This window comes from Musca vetustissima, unplaced genomic scaffold (assembly GCF_032173495.1).
Source record: "Musca vetustissima isolate MV318-11 ecotype Yass unplaced genomic scaffold, APGP_CSIRO_Mvet_v1 utg38036, whole genome shotgun sequence".
Classification (NCBI taxonomy): Eukaryota; Metazoa; Arthropoda; class Insecta; order Diptera; family Muscidae; genus Musca; species Musca vetustissima.
This window is the reverse complement of record NW_026874353.1, coordinates 23,777-38,867: the sequence shown is the minus strand read 5'-3', so window position 1 is coordinate 38,867 and position 15,091 is coordinate 23,777. Positions and strand designations below refer to the sequence as shown.

At 34.7% G+C, this 15,091-nt stretch overlaps 1 protein-coding gene across 1 annotated transcript in view; it reads left to right on the top strand.

Annotated features, from left to right (window-relative positions):
• Window positions 1-15,091, top strand: part of LOC133333077 (protein turtle-like) — a gene marked incomplete at its 3' end in the record, with an annotated part of 114,062 nt that overhangs the window by 80,637 nt on the left and 18,334 nt on the right. Inside the window, exon 5 of the mRNA XM_061541412.1 lies at window positions 13,465-13,706. Within this exon, the coding sequence (XP_061397396.1) occupies window positions 13,465-13,706 (242 nt within the window). The remainder of the gene's footprint in view (window positions 1-13,464; window positions 13,707-15,091) is intronic.

Here is a 15,091-nt window from a genome sequence, read left to right as displayed (position 1 = left end):
CATAAATTCTATTTATAAATCTTGATAAATGTTGTCTTGTTGTTTTTCCAAGACACTTCTCTACATTTCCGACTCTATTCTAGGTTATGAAAAATATTACCCTAGCACTTTATTTATTTTGCCAAAAAATAACTATAAAGGTATGTGTCTGAGGCAGTTGTAGTGCTGTATTTACAAATGTTTTGTAATATATTTTGCAAAGTCCTTAACAGAACATTACAATTTTGTTATATTCTATTAAGAATTTGGTAGAAGAGGTGTAGTACATTTATATTTTTCAAAAAAAAAAAAAAAAAAAAAAATAGTTGTGACAGTTGGATATAAGAAATGGGTTAAAAAATAAGAAACGCCAATGTGTATTGGTCATCTACGAGGGCTACACGATTTATACAAGTTTTCATCCTCTCAGACCATTTGTAGAAGGACTCTATCGACTCCAATTAAGACACCTTCAAAACATGGGTTTTGAACGCATCAACATAATCATCTGGCAACAAACATCGTAGAATAGGTGTATTTTGTTGGTTTCCGGGAGTGAACAGAAGTCACGGATTGTCACATCAGGGCTACATGGCGACTTTCTCATCAGTTTTACGTTTTGCCACTCCAAAAGCACTGGTTTAAACCGATGAGTGAAATATCGCATTGTGGGCAATAACTCTTTTCTTGTTTTTTCGAATTTTTCCGAAAATTTCAGGGAACAAAGATTGTTACGAAATCAGGAAATCAATTCAATAATACTTCTCATTTGTTTTTATTTACGTCAATCTGTTCCTTTTTAGCACACCTTCTTTGTACAAAAATCTAAATTCATCAATGCACTCTAATAGGGTATATATGGACATTCAGTTAAAATCCAATCAAATTGCAAATTGATGCTTGATGGCGCTGTTGGTGTTTATAGCGTAGATACAAACCATCAGTGGTGAATTGTAGGAGCAACCCTGTGATCGCAAATATTTATTTGGATTTTGACTGTGCTATCGATCCAACTCCGTTGGTTGGTGTATATGCTACAAATACAAGCAGCTCCATCTACCGTAAAATTTCGAAAGTATTTAATTATAACATTAAATAGTTCCGAATGCCCAATTCTACCCTACTTATGTTTGTCGTGATATTAAACATAGTTGTGAAAATAAAGCACTATTTCAGTTTTTGGAACATTGATTTTTCAAGTCACTGTGAGCAACACAATATATGGTCATATGTCGAAGCGTACTGCCATAGACTATAACTTTGCAAATGGAAATATCAGAAACTCGTCTACATACTCTTATAGAATGTTCCGCGAATTTTATTAGATCACCTTCACAACTTATACCTCTAAGAAGCTCATGAAGCCGGACTTCATGGCCTTCTTCTAGATTGTGCCGACTCCCTGGACTTGACATTTAAAATTATATTAAATACCATGTAATTCAGCTCGTCTATAAAGCTGTGCCTGGTCTTTAGCTGGTCTGTGAGGGCTCAGTTGACGTCAGCTGTTCTGTACAGTCCCACCAGGTCTCCAATAGAACTGTAGAGACTCCCTAGACAAAAACTCGCCTATATGGCCTCCTTGACAATTTGCTGGGTCATAAAAAGTGTCACATGTCTATAAATCATCCTTAAAATTCAGCCCCCCTGAACTTCAGGACGTCTTTAGAATACTCTGGCCTCCATTTAGAACAACTCTCTGTCCTTTACCAAATATATAAAGACTCACTCCCGTCTTCACCTGTTCTATGAAGATTCCCTGGACTTCAGCTGTTCCATTAACTCGCCCTAGCCTCCAAATGGACTGTATAGATTCCCAGGACTTTACCTCGTGTATAAAGACTCTGTTTTTTATAAAGCCCAAGTTTGATCTGATCCATAAAGACTTTGACCCATACTGCAAGATTCAATGGAGTTCTGCTAGTCTATAGCTACTCCCTAGTCTTCAAAAAAAGACAAATGTCGGTCAATGTAGGATACAAAGATTCTCTGGTCTTCAAATCAACTCTAAAATTCCCTGAGCCCTAGTTTTGGCAAAACGACCATCTGGTCTACAAAGAGACCTGGACTTCAGCTGAGCAAAAAAAAAAGACCTCGTCTATTGAGACTCCATCCAACTGTGATCTATAGAGTCTCACTTCAGCTCGTCTGTAAAGGACTCTCTTCAGCTCGTCTATAGAGTGTCCCTTCAGCTCGTCTATAAAGACTCCCTTCAGCTCGTCTACAGAGACTATATTCAGATCATCTTTATATACTTCCTTCAGCTCGTCTATAGAAACTATCTTCAGCTCATATTTATATACTCTCATCAGTTCTTTAAGCTCGTCTCATTTTTAAAAAACACTTCTACACCTTTAAAAACTTCTCCAGCTCCATGAAGGTCTTGCATCCATTTAGAATATTATCTCTAATGAATTTTGAATTATCACCTTACTTCCATATTCATACCCTCTCTCTTTACGTATAAATTTCTAAGTATTTTTGTTCATTTGTGGTATGGGTTATTATTTGACGCCCCTAAATGGAGAACTATGCGAAAATCTTTAAACATTGTCCATTGTTAAAAAGAGAAATGGACAAAAGGTACTGCTGCTGTCATTCAACTGTTCTGAAATTACCTTTTTGTGGTTATGTCAAAGTGTTCAACATTTCATTCTTTCGTTCGTTCGTTCGTTCGCTGGCTTTTTTAAGTTTTATTATTACTTCAACAACTTCTGCTGTTCGCTGCCAAAGACTACTACAATAAGTGGGAGGAATTCTTTTTTCTCTTCATTTTTATTATTTTATGTCCTTTTCTAGGGTCTTCTTGCCCTTGTGTGCGAGTGTGTGTGTTTGTTCATAGAGGTAACTGGGTTTGTGTGTAGTAGCATTGGTGTAATCTCTGAAAGATAAATGGTCAAATAGACATTTTAAATAGACAGTTCCTTGACAGCTTCCAACCGAACTCTGCTGTTAAATGGAGAATTCCGCACAAACACATACACACATAAAAATACATTGCAAAAAAAAAAAACAAAGATTACTTGTCTGTCAGTACTAAAAAGCGGGCGGACGTACATATAAACTTGTTCATAAGCAGCTATAACTGCAGCATCTGAGAAAAAAGCCAATTTAGCTAAAAAAAAGAAAAGCCAAAACGAAAAACAAACTAAATAAAATTAAAAGCAAAAGAAGATTAAAGGGAATTGAATTCTCTCAAAAAAAGAGTAGCCTTTAGTATGGAAGTAAGAAGTACGAAAGAAACGAAAAAAAAACTAGACATATTAAACATTGAACGGAAGAACAATATGTTCTTCGAACTTCGAACAGATAAGAGGTATTTAAAAGAAATTAACAGAAAAAACAGAAATCGTAATAATAAAGTAAAACAGCGGAAGTTTCAAAGGATCACATTAAAAAATGGCGAAGAGACGTTTTTGTTTAAATTTACTTGTCGATAACATTTGATAGCCCGCAGGGAGTAATAATGTCCAGTATTGCAAAATGGGTAATTAATTAGTGGCAGTATTGGGAAAAATCTAAACCGTACTGTGTTATATTTAACTAATTGTCCCTCAGAAAAATATTAAATTCTTCAAATTAAAATAAGTGTCGTTTAAATTGAAGACTTCCAAATATAAAGTCCCGTGAGATATCATTAATTTTATTTAGATATATTTTTATACCATGGCCAACCATATAGTGAGGGTATTACGGTGACCACTATTGCATACGGTGATAATAAAATAATAAAAATTACATTTTATTCTCTATCATGATTTATACACTTATTATGCACCCAAACCAATATTAGAAATAGATTTTCCACTCCTATCTAGAAACCTCCAAAATATGGACTTAAAACGATACGACAGGAACTTTTGGCAACGAAAATGTAAACCAAGCATTTTTTCCCAAGCAGGAATGATAATAAATCAGTAACAACCAAGTCAAGAATGTATGGTAGTTGACTAATCAATTCCACATTTTGACCTTTCAACAAGAGCCTGGTTTTACCCGAAACGAGAGAGCTCGCAATGTTATGCTACACTATGATTCGTCTTCTTTATATCGATTTTCGAATTTAGGCGAAGACTTGAAGCGATATCTTGAAGTGTACTACTCAGAATTTCATACCTTGTTCTAGTGGAACATTGGCCACTTTAATCTTATTAATAAAGAAAGAAGAAATTTATTTGGAAATGCTTCTTGGGTTAGGCTCATTTTCAAAGCCCCACACTGTCGATTGTTACTTTTTTACCAGCTCATTTACCACAATTCATCACCTGTGAGTCATAAACATTACATTTGAAGCACAGCAATGGTATTTTTTTCAAAATTTTTTTGCAAGAATCAACACGAGCTTCTTCTTGTGCGATTGTAACATTGTGCGGGATCCAATGAGAGCAAATGTATGCTGTTACAAGAAATGTCTAAGAGTGCTTCTATCTTACAGTACGGCAGCATTGTTTTGTAGCTTTTTTTGGGACATTCATCTTTGTGCGAACGGCGGCTATGATTAAACCCAATGACTACGTTTTTTAGAGTCATATCCAACAGAATGGTGCTTGAAATATATTTAACATTTTCCACTTCTGAACAATTTAGATTAAATCTTCATGTTATTTGGGACGTAATAGGCTACTTCGGTAAATCTGAACCGATTTCAACAAAACCTCATGGACGTCAACCTGTAGTAATATGGAGTTTCGGACGAAACTTTATATATGAGAGCTATATCTAAATCTGGGACTGGGTATATTCTACATATGTATCCTAAAGGACGTCGCCTTTTCTAAGGAACATTGACTTGAAATTGAACGAACTTAAATATGTGATCTTTATCTATATCTATATCTAAACCGACTAACATCAATCCCTACACATGTCATTCTGCAACCTATGCTAAATTTTGTTTATAGATTTGAAGCAAACTTGACACACGTTATTCGGTATGCTGCACTGTTTAAAATTTAATCTCAATCAGACGCCCATTGATTATTTAGTGTACAATTAATATGAATTATATATGGAAGCTATGCTATATATATCTGAACCGATTTTAAGGAAGCTTGCCAGAGATAAATTTATATTAACTTCAGTACGTTGCCTAGCTATGGATCTTTAGTGCACTATTTACATAAAATCGGACGAAAATATATATAGGAGGTGCATGTAAATCTGAACCGATTTTCGCGAAATTTTGCACACATCATTCTAGACTTTATTCAGTACGCTATACCAAAATCGAAAAATATATGGGGACTTTGGTGCATAATTTACATAAAATCGGACGAAAATATATAAGGGAGCTATATCTAAATCTGAACCGATTTTCACGAAATTTAGGACTAAATACATTCTGGACTAAATTCAGTACGCTGTCCCATAATTCGTGCAAATCGAATGATATATAGGGACTTTGGTGCGCCATTTATCTAAAATCGGGCGACACTATATATGGGTGCTATATCTCAATCTGAACCGATTTTCACGAAACTTAGCACATGTCATTCTAGACTTTGTGCAAAATTCTCTATGCAAAATGTGGGCAAATCGAATGATTTTCAGGGACTTTTTTGCACCATTTATTTAAAATCGGGCGAAACTGTATATAGGAGCTATATTTAAATCTGCACCGATTTATCACGAAACTTAGCATACATCATTCTAAACATCATTCATTACTCTATGCCAAATTTCCTGCAAATCGAATAATTTTCAGGGACTTTGGTGCACCATTTACCTAAAATCAGACGAAAATATATATGGGAGCTATATCTTAATCTGAACAGATTTTCTCCAATTTCAATAGGGTTCGTCCCGCGGCCAAATAAGTGACTTGTGCCAAATTTCATCCAAATCGGACTATAAATGCTACCTGTCTGTCCGTCTGTTGATGTTAAATTGTAAACAAAGTTACAATTTAACATCAACAGACGGACTGACGGGCAGACGGACGGACATGCATAAATCGACTCAGAAAGTGATTCTATGTATATTTTAAAAAGGAACCATGGGTCTATCTCGATTCCTTTTGCCTGTTACAAACATATGCACAAAGACATAATGCCCTGTACCACAGTGCGGTGAAGGGTATAAAAACTTCGCGGACATCAAACTGGACTTAAATATTGAAACCGATTTTCACAAAACTTCAATATGGACATATTCGAACACGCTGTGCAAAATTTTGTTGGAAACGGAGTTATATCTAAATCTGAACCGATTTCCACATAATATTATGGACCTATTTCAATACGCTGTGTAAAATTATATCAATCGGACAATCCTTGGGAGTTTGGTACACAACTTTCATTAAATCAGACGAACTATATATGGGAGCAATATCTAAATCTGAAACGATTTTCTCCAATTTCAAAAGTGTTCATATTTGTGTTAAATCGGACTATAAATTATACCTGCACTTTGTTCAGAAAAATACATGGACGAACGGGTGAACGGACGGACCTAGATCGAGTTAAAACGACATTAAGTTTGACAAGGCCGATCTGTTAGGAGAAAACGTTGTATTCCATTTTCAATACCAATCTTCCTGGGAATAGAAGCAGTGCATGTTAAAAATTTCGTAGCTATATCATAAATAATGCGAGCTCTATCGTTAACATGGCTAAACCGACAAAGAATTTTATTCTGTATATAAATATACTTGATGCGTCAATATTATGATGGGTAATCGGGTGGAGGATATAAAAATCGAAATTCGTCATGTCAAGAAACACTTTTAATTTTAAATTTTTCGTAAAAGTGGCGAATAGTCAAACTATCTATCCACAGAAAAAAATTTCCGGAAACTGACAGCTGTTACATGGTTTCAGACTGGAGTCATTGGTGCAGTATCCCAAACCAGATTCGGTATCAAAGTGAAAACGTCCATAGTTAGTTCGAACAGGTTCAACATAATCCTGCTATCTGAAAAGATAAACCTGGATTGAAATGGAAAAGACCGTCGAAGTGTATTATTTTTGGCGTAAAGCATCAGGTCATGCTTATTGCCTACTTGTCAGAAAATCAAACTATATTTAGCAAATTCGCTATATTTTGAGGGGCTCTTATATAACGATACTCCGTGACAAATTTTTCTTTATATTTAAGTTATTGGTTGACCCCACGTAAACAACGTTGTATTTCATACGAATACGAAGGAAGTTGTAAAATTACCTAAAATTATGATTTTGTATAAACATATAAGTCAAAAAGTTTTCAGCATATTTGTTCACAATATCTATCCTCTTCTCTGAACTTTCCTAACTTCACTTAAAAACTGTTATTACCAAGAACTAGTCTTCTCTAATATCTGATTCTTTTCAACAATGTAGATTTAAAATAATATCTGGATTTATATTGAAACCCAAAAAGAATATGCAACTTATACTACTTCGACTTCCCCTTCTTGCCATTCAAGTTTCAAAATCTTTGTTCGCAAATCCAGGGGTAGAAATAAAGATGGGAACACTTTAAAGTTAATTGTGGTTAAGTATTAAATGAAACCAAAAACAAAGACCATAGTTCGCAAACGATGACGACGACAACAATAACAACGGCAACAACAAATAACATTTTCCATTAAGTAAAATACTCCAAAAGAAAATAATAACAACAACAACTACATAAACAATAAAAAACAACAGAAAACAGTTATGGTAAAAGTAAAATTGCTATATTTAGATGAGGGTGAGATAAATATAAAGTGCCAGATATTTTTTGACAGTGGGTGAAAAATTTGGAGAAAATCAAGAAATTTACAAAAAATAGATACATAGTCAGTAGGGAAAATGGTGCCTTATTTTCTATACATTGAAGTTTATAGCCGCATTTTCCCAGCGAATTTATTGTACATTAGAATTCAGGTTTCTTGAAGGATGAAAACATCATTGCAGAACATTTTGGGTATAGGTCTATGGTTTGGCATATCCCTCATACAAAGGCCCTGCTCCGTTTTTCGTATTTTGAAAGTTTTGGCTGCATTTTCCCTCCTAAGTCGCTGTAAATTGTCATATCGGATTCCGGCTAAACAAAATACTTCTTCTCTGAAAGCCTCCATAAAAAGCATAATCCAAGAAAGTGCTAGAAGAGAAGTCCCAGTATAAAAGTCTCGACCGATTTATGGAACTTTGAAGGCACACCACACTCAGAAGGGTTAACCAATTCATTCGGGCCAAACTTTAAGTGGTTATTATTAGCCCTGTAGAACAAAACAGTTACAGTTTCAAACATCAGCAATGTGTTGTAAAATTTCTGACTAATATCCTCTGGAATTTCAAATCCTGTCCTTTATAAAAATCTATTTGAAAGAAATCGCCCACTGTTCATAATATTCATAATGTTGATATGGTGATGTTGTACAGCAAAACAATCAACTCTAAGGTCCTTATTAAAGATGCAAAAACAACACAGCACAACAGTAGCAGCAACTACAATAACAAAAAAAACTTAACCACACTTAATGTCTAACAATAACAATAACGCAACAAATACACAATGCCAGGATTTTTAAGCTCCTGTTATTCACCCGGTTGGGTATCAAGAAAATGTATTTGTTTTTAACCAAACAGTTGGGGATAAAACCAACAACCATGGTACCCTCTGGAGTATACGTACACTTTTAGATGGAAGAGGATAGGCGAGAGAGAGAGTGTGTGTGAGTTGATAATGTTGTTTTAGGTGCCATCATTTGTTTACCCATGGAAATTCTTTTAAAAGCTTGCTAAAGTGTTTCTCCGAACTATGGGAGGGAGGGAGTGAGGAAGAGTAAGAACTTTTGCATAAAATGGATGAATATACAAAAAGGCAAGTTCTACATAGTTTCCTGTCGAATTGTGTGTGAGGAATGGGTTTGGAAAAAAAAATGTATTAGTGTGGATGGAAGAGGTGTTATGAAAGGGGATAAGGCTGGGAAGAGCTATGATTTCTTTAATATATTATTATATATTAAAGAAATCATATCAAGGAATTCGAAATGTATGTATAACAATAATGGTGGCCTCAGTAAGCGATTCATTTATAAAAAACCATTTATTTCTGCAACAATTCTCAGAATTTGAGAATTTTTCTCCTGCAGAAATAATTAAGCAATCAGCCGTCTAGGCCTTCGAAATCCGATCTAAATCCAACGAATTTTTTTAACATGGAAATAAATTGTCTTCCGGTCGAAACATATTTATTACATCAACATATTCGTCGGATACTCCGTTAAGTATTGATATTCCGATTTCACCAAAACCGCCTGTCTATCCGTCTGTTGAAATCAATATAGAGAAACCAGTGAGCGGAGCAGTATAGTCGGACGGGGCCGACCATATGATACCCTACACGAAAAATTCAACGAAAAAATAACTTTCTATGGATTTATATTCTGAGCAATATTTCGCGATATTTGAACCATCTGGATTAACTAGAGGCCGACAATTATTACTAATGTTCAGTACAGCCATTCTAATTACTTGTCCAGATTCCCATTCGTGTGTTCTGATCTTCTTATTTCCATTGGAGCCTATAGATCGACTCGAAAAGACTCAAAAAAAACTAAGTTTCAGGTCCACTTCATCACAATATAATTATCTGATCGTTACCGAACTTCATGGAACATTTTAAAGCGATCAGCGCTATATTTCCGCCCTCTAGTGTAGTAAAGGGTTACTAAATAATATATGAATTAATAAGCACCTGTAAATGTTTAAGTATAACTCTCTGTTCTGAGTACATACGACCATATAATTGCTATCAATTTAAAGGACAACCACTGGCCTTGGATATACCAAAAACTTTTCGGGTCTATGTTCTTCAGGTGTGAATCTATACGCTTTAGAATAACAATTTTGTAATTTTTCACACAAAAGTCAGGGTCCATTTGACCCGCTAAATATTGACCGATCCTTATCAAAACAGGTATGCTTAATCTTTGGCCCGATCCCCTTCTCTACGTAAAAATTCGCGATGTTTGGGTCATAATTGCGGCATCTGGAGCGACCAGAAAAACCGACAAAAATTTAATATTTGGTCCATTTCATCCCCTAAATATTAACCGATCTTTTCCAAAAACAATAGGGGTCTTCATCCTACATGCAAAATTTCGTAAAAATAATTCACGTTGAGCTTCGACATTTTGCACAGGCAGTGGTACTTTTCCTAGAATGTTTGATATTGCCGAATGGGTATATCGGTCAAAATTTCTAATATACGAGTTTATAATATACACAATTTAAAAGCACCGTCCCATTTTTCAACCGAAGTGGCTGCAATTTGACAATCCTTGTACTTGGAGAATTCAAAATATATTTGCAGATAATTTTTTATATATAACTGAACCATCCCATTTTCCCATTCTTCAAGTTTTTGACGCATTTTCATGCACAATGGACTATAGGCCTATGGTTTGGCATTGTTATAAGAAGTTCGCCAACGATTTTAGGTATTTTAAGGTCATATGCTCATTTTCCGACAGAAGTGGCTTTAATTTAGCATTCCGGTTTCTTGGAAGGTGAATTATATTTTACTGAAATTGCTGAATGTAGTCCATGGATGATAAAAAACACTTGACAGAAGCTTTATAATGTTTACTAATAATTTGGCATACCCCCATATTTTAGTTTCGCAACACTTCGTATATAGTTTCTTATATGCCCGGACAGATTTAAGGTATTTTCAATGCGCAAACTATGATGGAGCGTATACAAAGGAATTTCCTGTAAGATGTTAGTTCTCAGGAACCTCGGAATCTTTTATATCATTGACAATGCAGAAAAAATCTGATTTTAGACTGTAATAATATTGGATTTTATAGAAAAAATCCTCAAATACTGTGAACCGCCTTGTTTATATTATATAGGCTATAATAACAGATTTATTATATTATAAAGGTACCTCAGGCATTGTTAACAGATTTGTTTCTGCATAAGTTTGGGTTTCTACAGAAAAAAAAATGTCTGTCATTAAGGACATGTTTTTTTCCATGGAAACAAATCTAAGACAATCAGAACAGATTATAACCCTAAGGATAAATTCATTATGTAGGAAAAACAATCCTAATATCCTGACTATTTCGGGTACATGTTTTTCTATCGAATAAAACCTCTTCCTTCCGATACTATGGACAGATTTCTGAGATGCAATGGAATAATTTTGTTATTCAATGTAAAAAATGCTAAGATTCTGAGAACCAATTTTTGTATACCCTCAGCGTTATGGCTAATGGTATATCCCAAAAATGTGCGTCATCGAAATATTGGTTTTATATCGTTTCAGACATATTGTAGTCAATTTACAAATATCCGTCCGTCTGTCGTGGCACCATAACCATCAAAGGGAGTAACCGATTTCACCTAAACTTTGCACATCGTAATATTTCTTCCAAACTTAGTTTAAGTTCGTAGATAGGGAATATCGGCCCACTCTTTCTGGTACCTCAAATATTTATTTTTTAAAAATATATTTTCAAAGACCAACGGAGGCGTGGATTTTTTAAAAATATGTTCTCAAAGACTAACAGAGGCGGAACTGTTGGAACTGTTTTTAACAAAAAATCCATAGTTGGTAATGTTGTTTTAGGATATATTTTTTCCGTAGAACAAAATTCCCAGGACCCTGAGGACAAATTCTTTGTGTAGAAAGTATTGTCAGCCACTTCTTCTCCGCTTAATTATACCCTTCACCACACTGTTGTACAAGGTATTATGTCTTTGTGCATATGTTTGTAACAGGCAAAAGGAACGAGATAGATACATGGTTCCTTTTGAGAATATGCATAGAATCACTTTTGAGTCGATATATGCATGTCCGTCCGTCCGTCCGTCCGTCCGTCTGTAGATGTTAAATTGTAAACAAAGTTAGATCGCATTTATGATCCGATTTTGATGGCACGATAGGCACAGCTCACTTATTTGGCCCAAGGACGAACCCGTATATAGTTTCGTCCGATTAAAGGTAAATGGGGCACCAAAGTCCCTATATATCTTTCGATTTGCATAAAATTTGGCATCGAGTTCTGAATTATTCCAGAATGGTGTGTTTCGTGAAAATCGGTTTAGATTTAGATATAGCTCCCATATATAGTATTGTCCAATTTCTGTAAATGGTGCACCAAAGCCCCTATATATCTTTCGATTTGCACGAAATTTGCCACAGCGTACTAATTTGAATCCAGAATGATGTGTGCAAAGTTTCGTGAAAATCGGTTCAGATTTCGATATAGCTCCCGTATAAATTTTCGTCCGGTTTTATGTAAATGGTGCACGAATGTCGTTATATATATCATTCGATTTGCACGAAATTTGACATAGCGTAATGAATTAGGTGGTAAGTTTCCTGAAAATAGGTTCAGATTTAGAAATAGCTCCCATATTTATCGTCGTCCGATTTAAGGTAAATGGTGTACCAAAGTCCCTATATATCTTTCGATTTGCACGAAATTTGACATAGCGTAATGAAATAGGTCTAAAATGATGTGTGTTAAGTTTCCTGAAAATCGGTTCAGATTTAGATATAGCTCCCATATACAGTTTCGCCCGATTTTAGGTAAATGGTGCACCAAAGTCCCTGAAAATCATTCGATTTGCAGGAAATTTGGCACAGCGTATTGAATTAGGTACAGAATGATGTGTGTTATGTTTCCTGAAAATCATTTCAGATTTAGATATAGCTCGCATATATGTTTTCGTCCGATTTAATGTAAATGATGCACCAAAGTCCCTAAATATCTTTCGATTTGCACGAAATTTGGCACAGCATAAGGAATTAGGTCTAGAATGATGTGTGTTAAGTTTCCTGAAAATCTGTTCAGATTTAGATATAGCCTCTATATCTGACCAAATGAGAAATTTAGTATCGGTTGCAGAATGACATGTTAATGGATCCAATTTCATTTTACTGGTCTTTTAAAAATGCGACGTCTGTTAGGATTCATCTGTTGAATATACCTAAAGTGGTGAAGGGTATTATATATGTTTTTTCTATTTTTCACTGTTTTTTTCTATAGAAAAATTGTCCTCTTTATATATTAGAAACTTTTGTATTCCAAGTATTATCACCGAATTTCTTAAATATACTAAAATCCTGCAATAATTTTCCAATTTATTTTTAAATCATGTAAGAACAAAAAAATCTTATAATAAATGACCCCAGACATCATAGGTCTTTATTTGTCTGACAATACTTGGATTGACTTAAAAATATCTCAAATGGTTGCAAAATGATAATGAGTTTATGGAAAACAAAGTACGCCAACACCAATTCCAGCACCAAAATAATCGTATCAGGTCTCTTGTCTATTGTCTTATGCCAAAAAATGAATAAAAACGTCCATGACCAAAGACAAGGAAGATTAAATCGTTAAATCTACATTTAATGTTTATGCTAAATGTTCGCCTTGTCCGCTACGTTTGTTTACTTGTTTACTTAACTACTGTATTCTTTAAATTTTATTGTTGTTCTCCTTGTTATTATTGCTATACCAAAAGCTAAACAATTCTCTCTTGTTCTTTATTTCAGGTGATTCAATTATATTAAATTGCCAGGCAGATGGCACACCCACACCCGAAATTCTATGGTACAAAGATGCTAATCCCGTTGATCCCTCGCCTACTGTTGGCATCTTTAATGATGGCACCGAATTACGGATCTCCACCATACGGCACGAGGATATTGGAGAATATACTTGCATTGCACGCAATGGTGAGGGACAAGTCTCCCATACGGCCCGTGTTATAATAGCGGGCGGCGCTGTAATCATGGTAAAATTTTTGTTTTTGAACATGACTAACCCATTACTCATCAACAAACCCCCCTGTCCACAACCGAGAAAAAAATTTAACCTAAATCCCTACTAAAAATATAACCTTTTCCCATTCCTACCCCCACCTTTGAATGTGTGGTAAAAATACCACAGCAAAAAAATAAGTTAAAACATTAACATTAAGATGTCTAAGGAATTTGCGTGCTTTTTTTATGCCAAATTATGAATATTAGTTAAAATGTCTTCTGAGCTACGACTACAAAGGGTGTAGTCTCTGTTGTCGATTGTTTGTTTGCCCTTGTAATCCAGTTGGTTTAGGCCATTGTAAATATCGGGTAATAAAGACATGTTATAAAGATGCGATTTACTTTAAGACCACAGCGACAAGGTCAACATTTGAATAATTATTTAGAGCTCGAGGGGAGGGGATTTATTTGTGTTTGTGTCTTAGGTGTTAAAATTTAAACAAAACACCTTAAATATTGACGGGGATGTAATCAAGACATATTCATTAAAAGGTGAGAAGGATAAAAAAATAAGAGAGTTGTTCTATAGAAAAACAATGCTCATATCAAAATAGTATATATAAAAAATTCTTTCTCTATAGCAAAAAATCAGCAATATTTTATGTGTTTTATATAGAAATTCCTAACATGAATTGAGAGGTCTGAGTAATTTCTACAGCTAAAACCCCTTTCCTCGGAATCTTTGGAATTTTTTCTATAAAAATCTTTTTCACAATAGATACAAATCTGTCATCAACAGATTTTTATAGAAATGTCTCAAATACTGATTTTTATACCCTTCACCACTCTGTGGTACAGGATATTATGTCTTTGTGCATATGTTTGTAACAGAAAAAAAAAACGAGATACACACATGTCCGTCCGTCTGTCGGTCGATGTTAAATTGTAAACAAAGTACAGGTCGCATTTATAATCCGAATTGGATGAAATTTGGCATAGGTCACTTATTTGGCCCAAGGACGAACCCTATTGAAATTGGGAAAAATCGGTTCAGATTTAGATATAGCTACCATATATATTTTCGTACGATTTAATGTAAACAGTCGCTATATATCTTTCAATTTGCACGAAATTTGGTACAGCGTAATGAATTAGGTCTAGAATGATGTGTGTAAAGCTTCGTGAAAATCGGTTCAGATTTGGATATAGCTCCCATATATATTTTCGTCCGATTTAAGGTAAATGGTGTACCAAAGTCCCTATATATCTTTCGATTTGCACAAAATTTGGCTTAGCGTACTAAATTTAGTCTAGAATTATGAGTGGTGAGTTTCGGGAAAATCGGTCGAGATTTCGATATATCTCCCATATATATATGTTAATCCGATTTTATGTAAATGATGCACCAACGTCCCTA